Below are 19,331 nucleotides of genomic sequence, written 5' to 3' on the forward strand. Positions count from 1 at the left end.
CACACAGTAAAGACAATATCTAGTGGATACCATCTCAACCAAAACATGACAGCTACACTACAATTGTAGTAACAAATCTTTTCTAGCGGCCAATTACTTAAAACTATCAGTGGTGAAATGGATATAAGTAGGGTTTTACTTTTCTTGGAGATCTGTTCTCAAGTCACCTCAGCATACCCAGGGTTTTAAGTTACTGTCAAAATAAAAAATAATGAGATAACTCGGGTTTTATGGTAAGGGGTTAATGTATTTAGTAATACTGTAAGACTACAGCAACAACTGTGTTAGCACACTCTTGGTTGAGCATACTGTGTTGTCCAAGTTCATTGCACAACAATTGAACAAATCCTAGTGCATGAACTGCAATACAAGTCTTAAATTTCACTGAATATAAGTAATCGGAGATAAGCTACACTGACATATTACAACTGCAAGTTCAAGTAGACCAGTTGATATGCAAGCAAGAAAGACAGAGATGATGAGTTAATTTATATTACAGGATTCGGCTGCAGTCAGTAACAGAAAATTTTACGCTTAAACTTTGAGAAAAGCTAGTTCAACAGTAATTACTATTACTAGGTATAAACAATTTACTGACTTGTGTTTCATACACTACTTATTACTGCATCATCATCAATCAAGTATGTACTCTCTCTTTATTAGGTAATGAAAGACACTCTGCTGAAGCATAGCATAATGATGTTAACAACTACGATGGAACTTCCAAGTACAAAAGGCATCTGTACAGGGCATCTATACAAGGTATTTAAAAGGCATATATACGGTCCACGGTCCCATATTTTCAACCATATATTCTCTCACTGATGCACTGTACAGGGCCATTACAAATAATTCACTCATTTTCAAACTTCTGTATTTTCCAATGTATTACATGTATAAATGTCAGTAATGCGGGAATGGAATGGGAAACTCGCTGAGTCTGCATTCTGCCCACTATTTGCCATTAGGGTGCAGTGCCTTGATAAATGCTGACAAAGTAAGAAAAGAGTTTTTGTGCTGGAAGATGTTTACCTGTTATAATAGCGCAGCGTGCATTCAGAAGTAATTATGGAAAAGAACCACTATGTATACAGAGTATTGAGAGTTAGTATCAACAATTTAGGGTAACTGATTGTATCTGCAAACAGAAAAGTACCAGTTGATCAAGTGTGCCAGATGCAACTGTGGAGTTAGTCAGGTAAAGCTTCATACATAGTCCAAAAAAAATCAATGTTCCGCACAAACCACGAACTTGGCAAATGGCAGCAAACAATGAATGGGGAAGATTTTATGGTGGTGGTTTCATTTCAAACCATAGCGTCTGCAACCCGTGCAACAATTAAAACGAGGAGATTATGCCCAACATCATCAATTTCACTTCACTATGCAGTAAGGAATTGAGGATTAACATTTTGCCTCCACGCTGGCATTCAGTGACAAAGTAACACTCAACTTACATGAAAAAGTTAACCACCACAATGTCAAAGTGTGAGGCACTGATATCCTCTTGAAACTAAGGTGCACAAATGAAATTTGCCTAAGGTTACTGTTTTCTGTGCAATTTCAAAGATAAAGCTGTTTGGGTTGCTTGCTGTATTGGCTGTGACAGGTACCTCTTACCTTGATATACTGCAGTAGTGATTGTTTTCATAACTGACTGCTGATTCTGAGAATTTCATCTTCCAACAAGACAGGGCACTCTCCCATTGGAGCTCTGATGTTTGTCGCTACCTTAACAATGAACTCTTGGATCACTGGATTGGGCATAGTGATGAAAATCATATGATTGTTCCCTTGACCCCTCCCCCAGGTTGTCTGGCATAACACCTTGTGACTTTTTCTTTTGGGTGTACATTAAGAACCATGTTTATGTACCTCCACTGCCAAGAACACTGGAACAGCTCAGAGAACACATCAATGCTGCTGTGATGACCATCTTCAAGTTGTTACACAAAATGTGGAACAAATTTGGCTACTGCTTGGGCATGTGCTGTGTGCCCAAAGTGCACTTGCAACACCTTTGTAGAGTGCAAAATGCAAACCTGGTAAGTTTACAGTTCTATTCCTGCATTAGTTACACTTGTACACATAATACTTTGGAAAGTACAGAACTGTGAAAATGAACGAATAACTTACAGTAGCCTCACAGTCCCTACCAACACTTCAGAACAGAAGGAAAATATTCAACTCTCCACAACATGTTTTTGTTGGAATACATTCAGTATTGAATACATATCCTTGGCAAACACCTTAAATTAGTCTATTATCATCATCATTTTTTACTCCAGCTGCTCAGAAATGGTTTATAAGTGACCTGCACTTGTGTCCATCCATGTACCATTCTTCTCTCAGGACTGTATCCCAGCTGACTCCTCATTAAAAGGAATTCAAAAACAGGATTTGAATGAAGCACTGAACAACCAAGAGTGTAAAATTCATTTATATTACTTCTATGCTGCATGGCTCAAAAATAAATCTGGGATACAAGATGGCCTTACATTAAATACACAATTTGCTGCACTTAACTATTCCATAAACATACTGGAGCTCTTTAGTAGCTAGAATGGACAGATATCAACAAAAAGAAAGGGGTCTTACAATTTGTCTCATTAAGAGACAGAGCACTAACACAGATCAAAAGGAGGGAAAAGAAGGCAGTCGTCATATTTAAGTAACCATTGAGTTATTCACTTGAACTGTATATGGAAACTACTGCAAGTACAAATGAAAAATAGTTAGACTGGGATATTCAAATCTCCTCCCACTCATAAGTCAGTCCAGTATCCTAACAACAGTGATGTATCTCTCAGTTTTAATACTAAACAATGGAAAACTCAGGCTGGAAAAATGGCAATATTATGAAAAGCATAGATTCCTATTCACCATTTAGAGGAGACACTGAATGACCTACAGGCACAACAAAAAGACTGCTGTGCAGATGAGCTTCCAGCCAAAAGACCTTCTACAGTAGAACACATACATTCACACAAACACAACTCACACACGTGACCACTGTCTATGGCCACTGGCACTGGCCTCAGTAACCAGAGACAGCGGTCGTCGTGCCCGCCTGCAATTCATCTCCTCCGTACGGTGGTGTGTAAGAAAGAAGCAGATACCATGCATCCCAGTCCACGTGCACTGTAAGGGCAGGAGTGAACAATTCCTAAAGGCTCGTCAGTAAGATATATAACAGAAACTGACAGCCATCTGACAGTAAAAACATTCCAAACACAGACACCAGCTGAACTATGCCATTGGTAACACATCCTTTTCACTGTACAATCTATCTTTTTCATAATTTTGCCAGTTTTAGTGCTGAAATAAACTTTTACTTTCTTCTGAATCAAAATTTTCCAACACTGTTTTACCCAAATCACAAATAATTTCTTTACGTGTATGTAATTTAATACTGAAGGATGAATTGCAAGCAATAAACATGAATTAGTATCACAATCACCATTGTAGACATCATTAAATGTCAGGTTCAATGACTGTTCACAATGAGTTGGTCTTACAAGAATCAATGACCAATGTTGACATTCTCATAGTAGTCTGTATTGAAACAGTCAGTTAATGCATGTGTTGGGGCCAAATTTAAAATCTATAGATTCAAAGCTCAACCTGGGGTGCAGAGTACCAGGAGTAATTTTATGGTAATCAACCCACAAAAAATAGTATTTTGCAGCAGTTTTAAAATTAAAGGACCATAATGCAGTATTTAAAGTTTATTATAAAACTAGATGTTACCGGCAGCTGCACTCGCATGTCAGTAAAATGAAATGAAATGTGCGTGTGGCTTTATTGCCCAGGAGAGCCAACTCAGAATGTTCAGCCAGTAAGTCTTTATATTTGACGCCAATTTGTGCATCATTGGTGACAAAATGATAATCATGATCCTCTCTCTCTCGCACGCACGCACCCACACACACGCGCACAAAGTCCCGAGTGAGGGAAGGATCTAACCCAGGATATCAAACCTGGGACTCCATGATCAAGGGTCTTCCCAGCATTCAAGCTATCTCCATATCAAGTCTCATCAAAATCGATTCATCAGTTTGGCCGTGAAAGCATAAGAGACAGAGTTACTTTCACTTATTTTATGAAATTAGTATGGATATGTTTTACAATAATGTACAATTTAATAATGGAGAATCCAGGATGGACTTTAACGATATTATGAAAAGGGTAGTTGCTGCTTACCTTATAGCTGAGTCGCAGATAGGCACCTCAAAAAAGACACACACACACACACACACACACACACACACACACACACACACACACACACACACACACAACCAGAGCCTATGGCTTCCTGGCTCGAATCAAATGATGTAGGCCTACAGACAAAGTTGACTTTTCGAGAAATTGAACTCACTTCGAACTGCCAAAACTCAATTACCTATTCTTTTAAAAGTTTTGGCGATGAAGGAATTGTAGTGTCACACATCTGACCAAATGATTCTGAGAATTTAATGCAAAGGAGGAAAGGATATTACACATAAATGTTAACTTAGATCATGACAGCTCTCCACTATAAAATTCAGCTAAATAAGGCCACACAAAGCCTTTTATGGTGATAAGAGAGCAAAGGGCACCATATTAAAACACACACACTTTTACATTAAATTTTTTTGATGTGGGTCCTTAGGCTGCAACTTACAAAGCCTGCTTATAAATGGGGCCCTGGCATATGCAGTACAGTAATATCCTTGATGAAAACAAACATCATTCCATGGGCACTTTCCAGAAGAATAAAGCATGTTAGTACACATTCTGTGATGTTGTATTAAATGTTTTATTCTGAAAACACACATTGGGAAACAATTCTATTCCTTTTAGGATGCATCCACAACAAGATGCCTTATTATCTGTTCAGCCTGTGTATAGGCTCCACTTTTCCAGCAGTGCGAATACACATGCACATTTGTGCATGCTTACATTGTCAGAAATTGGAAGCACTTGCCGAAGTTCATTACTTTCCATCTTTAGTGAGAATCACTCATGCTGTTTAACAGGTCCTATGCACTCATAATCAGGTGATGCCCATGTGTTCTGTTATGTAAGATGTTTTTGATGTGCTACCAGGGGATTTATGTACAATTATGTTTGCTGACTCCAAAGTCAGTCCACTGAAATTTCCACCCAACTACAGACAAAGTGACAGCCTAAGGAAATCCATCTCTGAAGATTATTTTGACAAAAATTTGAGATTGGGGTGCCCCGAGTTCAAAGTATGGGACTGATTGGCTAAAGTGCACTTAAAGAGTATCAGGCTCTTCCCATGCACATTCATCATCTTCAAATCCATCCAGCATGCCAAGTAGGATGTTTACAAACAATTTCCCTGCATTTTGCTCTATCTTGAATACTTTGTGTCTTGATATTGTTTCCCACTTTTCTACTCTGTTCTTTGGATCTTCCTTAATCTGATCCAGCCATCTTTTTCTGGGTCATTTGATAAATCCCAGGGTAGCAAAAAACACGGAGGATCCTACAAATACATGAAAAAAAATGAAAGTTGCAGGTTAATGTTCAGGCTCCAATGACTTATTAACACAATAACTGGAAAAGATTGCACAGGTGGAGCTCTTCAACAAACTACTAGTAAATGGAATGAAGGACATTTGTGGTGCAAATACAAATCTGGAAACAATTGCTGGAGTTGATTCTGAGTTCTATGGCATTCCTGCAATTGTCAAATGAGGGATTTAATCTGTAATATCTCAAAAGAAGTTGTGTGAATACTGTGAGTACACAGTAAAATAAACATTATGCTACAAATGCCAACACTCGTTCACATAATCACTAAGAACCTTGATAAAGCAAATCACTGATTTATGAACAATCAGATAAATACTTTGTTCTGAAATATGAAATTAGTTGTTTAAACTGATATATAAACCACAGTTTGGTAGATAATCAGGAGTTATTGCCAGGCTTATCTCTGCATAAATTACATTGAGCCAACAAGGCCTTTGTCAGAAATAGACTACACACACATGTGCGTACATCAACACCTGAAGTGTGCACGAGTTGCATTTGCACACACACCCATGCCCCCCCCCCCCCCGCCCCCAAAGGTCTTTTTGACTGACAGCTCACTTACTGACAGTCTCTTTGTTGTGCCTATCTGAGACTCAGCATGGTGAGCACCAACTATCCTTATCATAATACTGTTATAGATATAAATCTAAAGTCATGACGGTGTAATAGAATCCCAAACAGTTGCAGTGGGTTGGGTGCAGAGCTTCGCATGCCTACCTCAACCAATCACAATAATGTAATTTCATAAATGACTATGGCAACATCACATTGTTGTCACAGTTAAGCAGAAGGCTCTTTCTAGCCTGCAGCAGACTGTGCTTCACAGTTGAAGGTTGGCAACAGTGCTACTAGCTATCAGGGATCTTCTTACACTGTCTCGATTACAGTAGTCACTCTTCTGAAATTTGTAAGAAAAGTGCATCACTTTGCATACCTCAAAGAATAATAAAACTTATTTAAATATGTTTTTCACAGAGTCATCTATCTCTTATTTTCATGTCACCTTTCATCACAATACACACAGCACACACTGCCTTGCAAAGAAGTGGCTGCGCAGCCAACAGCTTGAAAATTAAGGTGACATGTGGACAAGACTGCACACATGTGTACCCTACTGTCCACCAATTTTTGCGCATGTACTTATCTGCATCTGGTTTTCCACATGAAGAAAGAGGCATAACGTGAACATACCTCAGACTATGCTGCAGACCAGATTTCAGAGGGATATGACAACACACTAGCCACAAACGAAAAATGGGAAATAACTGCACACACCTCAACTAACATCAATGAATTTCTGAAAGTAACTCCTGATGTGCTTGTTGTTTGTGTGTAATACGATGCAAACAAGAATACAAATAATTAAATACTAACGGAAAGAAGTGATATGCACAAAACCACACAGGATAAAAATACGGCCACTACTGTCACTGGGTCACAAACACGTCAGGTGGAAAGAAAACATATGTAAACACACAACCATGTTCTAAGTTACATAGCTACTCACAAAGCAAATACATTAACACTCGTGCTTCTCCAAGACAAGGAAAAACGTTACCCCGAAATATTGTAAAAAGAAACAACACTGTTATCACCTACCACTAAACTTCAGCTGCAACCTCTTGAAAACAACTTTGTTTATTATACGCAAGTGGAAAATACATGTGCGATGAAAAAAAATAAAAAGCGGGCTACATAAGTGGAGATGGGATCTTAAAAAATCATTCAAACATAGAGTACAAGAAAAAGAAGCCTTGAGGAATAATCTGCGCGTTACAATTCTAACAAAGACACGCTTAAACTAACATCGACATTTTGACACGTGAGAGATATGGGTGGAGGAGAAAAATCTAGTTGCTCGACATAATAATAAAAAAACTTCATATCTTATGGGCTACCAATTAGAACCTGAAAACTTACACCTCTTCATAACCATAACCACAGCCCCACTGTTTCGCGCGCGCTGGAACATTCGCGTGAGCTCCGTCAAAAACTGCAAAGGAACGAATATATGGGAACAAAATCTTTCAAAAGCAATACTAACAAATTACATACAAAACATTTATAGTTGCTTCTTACAACTTCATTCTCAAGCAACACCATATTGCATATTAAAACTTGCCACTTCCCGCATCAAAGTTGCAAGTGCAACACATTTACCAGAGAGTCCACACCAAATCGCCTACCATCAGTAGGTATTACTTGGCGCTTGTTTTTATATTTATATTAACATAAAAATAAAACATTATTTCTATTCACAAAGTAATACACTACATTATTGTTTCATTTCATTTATAGCATCAAAACAAATCGTTAATTTTACCCTACCTCGAACACTGTTTCCACACCTGGCAAACAGTTGAAAACCAGCCCATTAAGTGTATTTGTTTACAAACGGAATGAGAGCCGGATAAGGTATTATGTGGTATAAGTAACGTTACTACAACACTGTATCGATGTTTACTTATGTTGTATTTTCTCTTAATGTAAACTCCGAAGTAACTAGTTAACGGTGCAATTGTTACATTTTCTTGTTCATTGTTTCCTGGAGATTGTTATTTTATTGTGGACAGATTTTCATTTCGCGTTGTATCCACATTTACATTCTACAGAATCGATGTTACTTTTACTTTCTGTACTTTGTTGACAAATTGAAACCAGTTTCAGGGTACCACGACATTTTAGACTACATACATTTGTGTATCACCCTTGGCCTTTTTCCCAGGTATTCCGAATACACAGCCCTTGCAGGGACATAATTTTTGAAGATAGCATTCCACATGAAGAATCACCTGTCGTGCCTCAGTCTATACTGCCCCTTCCTTTATATAAATGAACGCATTTTGAATTCTTTCAAAACCCAGCCCTTCTCAGAGGCACTATTTTTGATGATCCAAAACTATATTGTTCTTTATTAATGTAAATAAAATTGTTTTCATTATCTTCCAATCTTAATTTCAACACACACAAATAAAGTGCCATGCATTATATAATGCTTTGGAACTGCCTTCATTGCCTCTATGTTAGTGCTTCTGTTAACACTTCGAAGTAATTCAAAAACAGAAACTGATTTGAATGCTTTTTGTTTTTAATTAGTGTTAGGAAAAGAAACAACAAAGTAGAGTACCTACCGTTAGCGAAACATGGCATTTCAGAATTTGTGTAATATTTGCTTAATCCAGCCATTTGGTTTTCACTTTGTAGTTTAAAAATTTGGAGGCTAAGAATAAATGCAGCTAATCAAACAAAAAGGCAACAGCGTGAACGACAGTTATGAAAGAGCACTACATATAAATTACAATTAATGATAAAACGTATAATATAACTCAAATAAAGCTTTATAATAAAATTGTGCCCATCAGTAAAAAGGTTAGATAAACTTGGAGTTCCCTCTCAAAGTACATTCAAGATACTTGTACATGAAGAAACCAGTTAATTAATTTCCAAGCTGAAGGCTGCATGGTTAAGTCTCTCCAAAAAAGTTATTATTAACTTCTTCGGCAAGAACCAGTTACAGATGCTATAATCATATGTCGTAGATAAGTTAAATGATTGGTTTATGCAGTTATGACCTTTGTCTTAAAATTTGGTAACTGGTGTATTCAATGATGATGATTCTTCAGACATTCAAATTGTAATGATCAGAGTATCTTATTGTTGCAGAAGTATTTAATCAGTCAAGTGTTAGAAAGGTAAATTTCCATCATCACAGTGGGTTAATTCCTGTGAAGGTCTGAGTTGATAAAGCTTTATGAGGTAAAATAAAGACTTCTCTATGAGCATAAAACACTGGTAATTGATTACCTTAGCCTAAAAGTTACTAGAATCAGTAACAATATGACTAAATATTTTCTAATTGTTCATGCAGCTAACCTACATCAGAAAATTACCAGGTTATTAATTCTCCAAGAAGTAATAACCTATATTGTAATATTAAAAAGTTTGAAGTGTGGTGTTGTTAAAAATGTTCTATGCCCTTGCCCATAGGTTTTGATTAGTCTTAAGTTTTCCCCATCAGTGTTTGGTTAACACTTATTGTAGGTCTGCTGTGAAATGAGGGACATACTACCCATGATCCAACTCACTCCTTCTAGTCCATCCCTAAGCCACTCCCACTGCCTGTCAGAGGCTGGGCCACCTGTGAAAGAGACAGTGTCGTATGCCAACTTGTGTGCTCACACTCCACAGTTTTTATGTTGGTGTGACTACCAGCTAGCTGCCCACAAAGATGGATGGCCACCACCAAACGGTTGCCAAGAACACAGTTGACCACCTGGTATCACAACAAGCAGCTGAGCACAACATGCTGAATTTCAATGGCTGCTTCACACCTCAGGACATCTGGATCCTTCCCTCCACCACTAGCCTCTCTGAGCTACGCAGATGGCAGTTATCTTCAGTACATAACCTTTGCTCCTGTAAGAGTCCTGGTCTCAGTCTCATGTAACCTTCTGTCTCCACACACTTCACCCAACAGTTTTCCATTCCCCTGTCCTGTCACCCCTTCCCAGCTCACATCACATGCAGTTTATGCTGCTCCCCACCAGCTCTCATAGCTGTGAATGACCTGCTTCTCACTGTTCTGCCTCGATGCTGTGAATGACATGACATGGATTCTACAATAGAACAAAAGAATTGGAGAGTCATCATAATCCATGAATCACTCAACCAAGTCAGTACCTCATGGAGATCGATCTGAGCTGCATTCAAGGTATGCTGTGGTGTCCCAGACATGTTTAACAGGATTGGCTTGGACACACACACACATATTCTAGTGTCCATGGAGCGTTGCTCAAAACTGACACAATTTAAGAGTGATGAAGTGGTCAGTTTTCTTGCATAAGGAGTAGGTTGCCTGCGTTTAGCTTTAGATCAACAAACAGCTGCATGTGATTGTACAGTAGATTCCATTATTATTTGCAAGTGGGTAAAGAGGTGCTCCATTTGATCGTGTGTGTGGTCATCATCCACATGAGAATACCTTTGCCACCTGTATGATCTGTGCTCTGTTAGGAAACAGGGCACGTAACTTCAAATTGAATTTTTAAAATGCTCATACCCTAAAACCATTGTGTATCATGATGTATCACTTTATCAAACAGATCAGGCTACCTTTTCTCATGCTTTGGATAGTGAATGGCAGTGCTGTGTTTGCATGCTCATCTCTCGTCCTGTGATATGCTGTGAGTAGATGTACAGGTTTAGAGTGGTAATTTCTGTACTCCATTATGAGCTGGTGGTTGAGAGTGGAAAGCCTCATAACAGTATTGAATTAGCATATGGAATGCTGAATTAAGCTGACTTGTTTGAAAAGGCCATGACCATGTATGTGCGGATGGACATGTGTGTGTGTGTGTGTGTGTGTGTGTGTGTGTGTGTGTGTGTGTACACCTGTCCTTTTTTCCCCCTAAGGGAAGTCTTTCCGCTCCCGGGATTGGAATGACTCCTTACCCTCTCCCTTAAAACCCACATCCTTTCGTCTTTCCCTCTCCTTCCCTCTTTCCTGAAGAAGCAACCAACGGTTGCGAAAGCTAGAAATTCCGTGTGTGTGTTTGTGTGTTTTATTTATTGTGCCTATCTACCGGCGCTTTCCCGCTTGGTAACTCTTGGAATCTTTGTTTTTAATATATTTTTTTCCGTGTGGAAGTTTCTTTATATTTTATTTACACAAACTACTATATATATTTAACAAAATGTATTGTAGTGATTGCCCTAGAAACAGTCTATAATTAATTTCCCTTTAGGAGCCAGGAGAGGAGGTTTTATCCATATTAAAAACCATTAGTGTTATTTATCATATTTTTTTTCATTCAGAATTTTAGATACTCCATAGAACCAGTTTCTTATTTATCTCTCATTAACATACAGCAGATTTTTGGGACAAAACTTGATCTCTCTTTACAATGGCATGATATCACTTTCCAGGTAGATTCTTTGTGCTATAGCCTTTGAACCTCACAGATCTGCCTTTCCAATAAGTTTTTGCGTTGATATGTAGCTATATTCTCCTTACTAACTCGAAACCCCATGTTGGGGCACTACAGAACTAAGCCCATCAGATCTACATCTATACTCTGCAAACGACCGTGAGTTGCATGGCAGGCAGTTTGTTCCATTGTATCATTTATTAGAGTTTCTTCCTGTTCCATTCACATATGGTGCAAAGGAAGAATTATTGGTTGAAAGCCTGTGTATGTGTGTGTGTGTGTGTGTGTGTGTGTGTGTGTGTGGTAATTATTTCAATCTTTTTTCCACGGCCCCTATGTGAGTGATATGTAGGGGATTGTAGTATATTTTTAGAGTCACCATTTAGAGCCCGTTCTTGAGACTTTATTAACAGACTTTCTTGAAATAGTTTATGTCTGTTTCAAAGAGTCTTCCAGTTCAGTTCCCTCAGTATCTCTCTGACACTCTCCCAAAGGTTAAACAAACCTGTAACCATTTGTGCTGCTCTTCTCTGTATACATTCAATATACCTTGTTAGTCCTCCTCCTCCTCCCCCCCCCCCTCCTCCTCCCCCCCTCCTCCTCCCCCCCCCCCCCCCCCCCACACACACACACGAACCATGGACATTACCATTGGTGGGGAGGCTTGCTTGCCTCAGCAATACAGATAACCATACCGTAGGTGCAACCAAAACAGAGGGCTGTCTGTTGAGAGACCAGACAAACATGTGGTTCCTGAAGAGGGAAGCAGCCTTTTCAGTATAGTTGCAGGGGCAACAGTCTGGGTGATTGACTAATCTGGCCTTGTAGCAACAACCAAAACGGCCTTTCTGTGCTGGTATTGCGAATGGTTGGAAGCAAGGAGAAACTACAGCTGTAATTTTTCCTGAGGGAATGCAGCTTTACTGTATGGTTAAATGATGATGGCATGCCCAAAATATTCTGGAGGTAAAATAGTCCCCAGTTCAGATCCCCGGGTGAGTAATACCCAGGAAAAATAAAACTGGCATTCTATGGATTGAAGTCTGGAATGTCAGATCCCTTAATCGGGCAGGTAGGTTAGAAAATTTAAAATGGGAAATGGATAGGTTAAAGTTAGGTATAGTGAGAATTAGTGAAGTTTGGTAGCAGGAGAAACAAAACTTTTGGTCAGCTGAATACAGGGTTATAAATACGAAATCAAATAAGGGTAATGCAGGAATAGATTTAATAATGCATTAAAAAAATTGGAACGCAGATGAGCTACTATGAAGAGTATAGTGAATGCATTATTGTAGCCAAGATAGGCACGAAACCCACACCTACCACAGTAACTCATGTTTTGTGCCAACTAGCTCCATGGATGATGAAGATACTTAAGAAACGTATGATGTGATGAAAGAAATTATTCATATAGTTAAGGGAGACGAAAATTTAATAGTCATGGGGGACTGGAATTCGATAGTAGGATAAGGAAGAGAAGGAAAAGTACTAGGTGAATTCAGACTGTAAGTAATGAAAGAGGAAGCTGCCTTGTAGAATTTTTCACAGAGCCTACCGGTAACTTAATCATAGCTAACACTTGGTTTAACAACCATGACAGAAAATTGTATTCGTGGCAGAGGCCTGGAGAAACTAGAAGGTTTCAGATAAAATTTGTGATCAAAAGTATCTGGACACCCCCAAAAACATATGTTTTTCATATTAGGTGCATTGTGCTGCCACCTACTGTCAGGTACTCCATGTCAGCGACCTCAGTAGTCATTAGGCATCGTGAGAGAGCAGAATGGGGTGTTCCGCAGAACTCGCGGACTTTGAATGTGGTCAGGTGATTGGGTGTCACTTGTGTCATATCTCTGTACGTGAAACTTCCACACCCCTAAACATCCCTAGGTCCACTGTTTCTGACGTGACAGTGAAGTGGAAATGTGCTGGGACATGCACAGCACAAAAGTGTACGGGCCACCCTTGTCTGTCGACTGAAAGAGACTGCCGACAGTTTAAAGAGTGTCATAACGTGTTATAGGTAGAGATCCATCCAGACCATCACACAGGAATTCCGAAGTGCATCAGGATCCACTGCAAGTACTATGACAGCTGGGCGGGAGGTGAGAAAACTTGGATTTCAAGGTCGAGCGGCTGCTCATAAGCCATATAACACACCAGTAAATGCTAAACGACACCTCGCTTGGTATAAGGAGCAAAAACATTGGCCGATTGTACAGTGGAAAAACGTTGTGTGGAGCAACGAATCACGCTACACAATGTGGCGAACCGATGGCAGGGTGTGGGTATGGCAGATGCCAAGGGAATGTCATCTGGGAGCATGTGTAGTGCCAACAGTAAAACTTGGAGGTGGTGGTGGTATGGTGTGGTTGTGTTTTTCATTGAGAGGGCTTGTACCAATTGTTTTGCATGGCACTATCGCAGCACAGGCCTACATTGATGTTTTAAGCACATTTTTGCTTCCCATTGTTGAAGAGCAATTCAGGAATGTCGATTGCATCTTTCAGCACTATCGAGCACCTGTTTATAATGCACAACTTGTGGCGGAGTGGTTACGTGAAAATAACATCCCCATAATGTACTGGCCTGCAGAGTCCTGAAATGAATCCTACAGAACACCTTTGCGATGTTTCGGAACGCCAACCTTGTGTTAGGGCCCGCCAACCAACATGAGTACCTCCTCTCAGTGCAGCACTACATGAAGAATGGGCTGTCATCTCCCAAGAAACCTTCCAGCACCTGATTGAACATGTTCCTGCAAGAGTGGAAGCTGTTATCAAGGCTAAGTGTGGGCCAACACCATATTGAATTCCAGCATTACTGATTGAGGGTGCCACGAACTTGTAAATCATTTTGAGCCAGGTGTCCGGATATTTTTGATCACTTGGTGTAGAGTATATAATGGTAAGACAGAGATTTAGAAACCAGATTTTAAACTGTAAGACATTCCCAGGGGCAGATGTGGACTCTGACCACAATTTATTGGTTAAGAACTGTAGATAAAAATCGAAAAAACTGCAGAAGGTAGTAATTTAAGGAGATGTAAGATGCATAAACTGAAAGAACCAGAGGTTGATGAAATTGTTGAAATGATACTGCATGTAGAATTTAACAGAGCACTGAAAGACGTAAGTTGAAACAAGGCTTCGGGAGTAGACAACACCCCATTAGAACTACTGATAGCCCTGAGAGAGCCAGCCATGTCAAAACACTTCCATCTGGTGAGCAAGATGTGTGAGACAGGCGAAATACCCTCAGGTTTCAAGAAGAATATAATAATTCTAATTCCAAAGAAAGTAGGTGCCGACTGGGGTTACAATTACCAAATTGTCATTTCAATAAGTCACTGATGAAAAATACTAACATGATTTTTTTTACAGTTGAATGGAAAAACTAGTAGTAGCCAACCTCAGGGAGGATCAGTTTGGATTCCTTAGAAATTGGGGAACATACGAGGCAATACTGACCCTACGACTAATCTTAAAAGATAGGTTAAGGAAAGGCAAAACTACTTTTCTAGCATTTGTAGATTTAGAGAAAGCTTTCAATAATGTTGACTGGAATACTCTCTCTCAAATTCTGAAGGTGACAGCGGTAAAATGCAGGGAGCGAAAGGCAATTTACAATTTGTAGAGAAACCGATGGCAGTTATAAAAGTTGAGGGGCACGAAAGAGAAGCAGCGGTTGGGAAGGGGTGATACGGGGTTGATGCCTATCCTTGATGTTGTTCAATCCATTTATTGAGCAAACAGTAAAGGAAACATAGAAAAAATTTGGAGTAGGAATGAAATCCATGGAGAAGAAATAAAAGCTTTGAGGTTTGCTGAGGACATTACAGTTCTGTCAGAGACAGTAAAGGATTTGGAAGAGCAGCTGGACGGAATGGACAGTGTCTTGAAAGGAGGATATAAGGTGAATGTCAACAGAAGCAAAACTAAGACAACTGAGTATAATCAGGTGATTTTGAGGGAATTAGATTAGGAAATGAGACACTTAAAATAGTAGATGAGTTTTTGTATTTGTAGAGCAAAATAACTGATGATGATCACAGTAGAGAGGATATAAAATGTAGACTGGCTATGGCAAGGAAAGCATTTTTGGAGAAGATAAATTTGTTAACATTGAGAATAGGTTTAAATGCAGGGTGTCTCTTCTGAAAGTATTTGTAGGGAGTGTAGCCATGAATGGAAGTGAAACATGGACGATAAATAGTTTTGACAAAAAGAGAATAGAAGTTTTCGAAATGTGGTGCTGTAGAAGAGTGCTGAAGATTAACTAATGAGGAGCTACTGAGTAGAATAAAGAGGAATCTGTGGCAAAACTTGACTACAAAAAGGGATTGGTTGGTAGGACATGTTCTGAGGCATCAAAGGATAACCAATTTAGTATTGAGGGAAGCATGGAGGGTAAAAATCATAGAGGGAAACCAAGAGATGAATACACTAAGCATATTCAGAAGGATGTAGGTTGCTGTAGTTATTCAGAGATGAAGAGGTTGGCACAGGGTAGAGTAACATGAAGAGCTGCATCAAACCAATCTCTGGACTGAAGACCACAATACAAAACAGTCCTATTTGGTACGGGTTCCACACACTTGAGCAATATTCTAGGGTGGTTGGCTTGAGTGATTTGTAAGCAGTATCCTTTGTAAGCTGACTGCACTTCCCCAATGTTCTACCAATAAGCTGAAGTTGAGTTAGCCAGTTCCGACAGTGACTCATTGATATTATACTCAGAGGATACTTCATTGATATTATAGTCACAGGGTACTATGTTTCTTGTCCCTTGCTTTTTTTAAGTGCACAATTTTATATTTCTGGACGTGTGAAGCAAGTGGCTAGTCTTTGCACTACTTTGAAATTTTATCAGCCCTGACTGAATATTTATGCAGCTTCATTCAGATAGTGCTTCATTATGGATAACTGGATCATCTGCAAAAAGCCTGATATTACTATTAATATTCTCTGCAACGTTTGTAATATACAACATGAACAGCAAGGGTCCCAACACACTTACCTGGGGCACACCTGAAGTAGCTTGTACATTTGACAATGACTCTCCCTCGAAGATAACATACTGTGTACTCCCTACCAAAAAGTCCTCATTCCAGTCACAAATATCACTTGATATCCCATATGATCATAATTTTGACAATAAGCATTGTTGTGATACTGAGTCAAATACTTTTCAGGAATCACAAAATACAGCATTTACCTGACTGCCTTCATCCAAAGTCTCAGTATGTAATGTGAGAAAAATATGAGTTGGGTTTCACATGATTGATATTTTTGGAATCCATGCTTGTTAGCAAGGAGAATGTCATTCTGTTTGACATACCTCATTATGTTTGAGCTCAGATATGTGTCAAGATTGTATAACTTATTGATGTCAAGAATACTGGATGTAGTTTTGTGGACCACTTCTACTACCCTTCTTGTAGATGAGTGTAACCTGTGCTTTTTCTCCAAAAACTGGGCACTGGTTTTTGTTCGAGGGGTCTACATTAGATTGTAGTTAGAAGAGGGGCTAGCTTAGCCACATTTTCAGTAGAGAATCTGTTAGGGATTCCATTGGGCCCTGGAGTTTTGTTCAGTTTTAATGATTACAGCCATTTTTGAATCCCACTGACACTAATGCCTATTTCACTCATCTTTTCAGTGGTTCAAGGATTAAATTACAGCAGTTCTCCTTTGTGAAGGAGCATTTGAAAATGGAGTTGAGCATTTCAGCTTTTGCTTTGCTACCCTCAGTTTTACTTCCTGTCTCATTCGCTAGAGACTGGACAACAACCTTGATGCCACCAATGCCCTTTACATGTGACCAGCATTTCTTTGAATTCTGTGATCATTTGACAATATTCCACTACAGTAGTCATTGAAGGCATCACACATTGCTCTCTTGGCAGCCAAACGCATTTCATTTGGTATCTCTCTATCTATAGTCCTATGCTTTGTTTTACATCTATTATGCAGTGATATCTGTTTCTTTATAAGTTCATTTACAGTGATGTTTCTTTATAAGTTTATTTACAGTGACTGCATGCCATGGAGGTTCCTTCCCGTTATGGACTGTTCTATTGGTTACATATCTACCCAGTTTGTGGTCAACTTTTTTTACAAACTTCAGGCACAGTTCCTGTACATACTCCTGGTGTGTGCTGAAAGTTTCAAGTTCCTCATAATGATATGACACTATTTTTTTTTCCTGAACATATATACTTTCTGCTTGGTTTAGTTACCCTTTGTAGTTTGCAATCATTGTTGCCACAACCATGTCATGGTGACTGATACCGGTTTTGATGTGGACATCCTCAAAGTGGTTAGGTATGTTCGTTGCCATTAGATCCAATATGTTTCCATCATCAGTGGGAGGAGGAGATTAGTGTTTAACGTCCCGTCGACAACGCGGTCATTAGAGACGGAGCGCAAGCTCAGTTGAGGGAAGGATGGGGAAGAAAGTCGGCCGTGCCCTTTCGAAGGAACCATCCTGGCATTTGCCTGAAGTGATCTAGGGAAATCACAGAAAACCTAAATCAGGATGGCCAGACGCGGGATTGAACCGTCATCCTCCCGAATGCGAGTCCAGTGTGCTAACCACTGCGCCACCTCACTCGGTCATCATCAGTGGGGTCCCTAGCTACTTGTTCTAGGTAATTTTTCAGAGAAGGCATTAGTACTGTTTCACAGAACTGGTGTGCGCCGCCAGTCTGCTGATACCATAAGCTCTGGGCATGCTTCAGCGACCACCGTTTGGCACAATGGTGGCACATTGTGTGTCTTAGGGACTGGGGATCTTGGCTTGGTTGCCTGTATCGCGAGGACGGTACATACCTCTATAAAAAACCCTTCAATCTTAAGGTGTGCTGCGCGCCGATAAGATGCATGGCTGTTGAGGTGGAACAGTCGCTAATGGGCAACCTCTGGGGAACTTGCCGCACCTCTGTTGTACAAGGCTTATCCAGGCATGCGGGGCTCTGCCTGGACGGACGTAAGTTTCCCTAGCTGCTCGTGGGACGACCATGAATACCACGAATTCTTCCTCTTTTCCTCATTCTAATTTTTCCCTGGCCAGTGGGATGGGTGGACCGCTGGTAGGCACTACCGCCCAATCCAACTTGAGGGCCAGGTTAGCCAGTCCTCCTCACTCCGGCGTCAGCAAACATACAGCAGTTCAGAGTAGCAGAGCACATACTGAAAACCAGAATGTGTTTTTAATTATAAAAGGGAAAGAGGGTTCCTTTGAAAAGGTTTCGCCATTCTATATCCGAAAGGGTCTAGAAGGAATAGCTGGAACTTTAAAATCAGTGAAGCGTTTACGGAATGTGACACTACTTGTTGAAACATCAACTGCTCAGCAAGCAGTTAACCTTCCAACAGCTAAAAGCTTGGGGGAATACACTATCAATACAGAGCTTCACAGCACCCTGAACTCCATTAAGGGTGTTGTTACCTGTAGGAATCTCGTTGACATTCCTGTAGAAGAATTAAAGAGTGAGTGGGCTCAGGAGGGAATTGTTGACGTTCAGAACATCATGAAAAGGGTGGATGGGAACCTGGTGAAATCAGACTCCATTCTTGCTTTCAATACCCCCAAACTCCCAGAACACGTCAAGGCAGGATTTCTTTGACTAAACGTCCGGTCTTATGGCCCAAACCCAATGCGCTGTTTTAAGTGCCAGCGTTTTGGGCATACAACTCTAGGGTGTAAGGGAGAAGCGATGTGTGGCAACTGTAGTAAGGCTGCCCATGACGGAATTGACTGTTCGTCGCCTGTCAGATGTATAAACTGTTCTGAAAGCCACCCTGTTTGGAGTAGGGACTGTAGAATTTTCCTAGTGGAATGTAAAATACA

At 39.9% G+C, this 19,331-nt stretch overlaps 2 protein-coding genes across 2 annotated transcripts in view; one reads left to right on the plus strand and one right to left on the minus strand.

Annotated features, from left to right (window-relative positions):
• LOC126340442 (signal recognition particle 14 kDa protein) overlaps window positions 1-7,735 on the minus strand; it is a 39,480-nt gene extending 31,745 nt beyond the window's left edge. Inside the window, exons 1-2 of the mRNA XM_050001691.1 lie at window positions 7,630-7,735; window positions 7,471-7,543 (exon numbers count right to left, since the gene is read on the minus strand). Coding sequence (XP_049857648.1) covers window positions 7,471-7,543; window positions 7,630-7,653 — 97 coding nt within the window. The 5' untranslated portion in view covers window positions 7,654-7,735. The remainder of the gene's footprint in view (window positions 1-7,470; window positions 7,544-7,629) is intronic.
• A 150-nt stretch (window positions 7,736-7,885) lies between these two features.
• The window catches only part of LOC126340458 (nucleolar complex protein 2 homolog), a 36,639-nt gene continuing 25,193 nt past the window's right edge, over window positions 7,886-19,331 (plus strand). Inside the window, exon 1 of the mRNA XM_050001692.1 lies at window positions 7,886-7,965. The gene's annotated coding sequence lies outside the window, so the exon portion shown is untranslated. The remainder of the gene's footprint in view (window positions 7,966-19,331) is intronic.

This window comes from Schistocerca gregaria, chromosome 1 (assembly GCF_023897955.1).
Source record: "Schistocerca gregaria isolate iqSchGreg1 chromosome 1, iqSchGreg1.2, whole genome shotgun sequence".
NCBI classification, from domain to species: domain Eukaryota; kingdom Metazoa; phylum Arthropoda; class Insecta; order Orthoptera; family Acrididae; genus Schistocerca; species Schistocerca gregaria.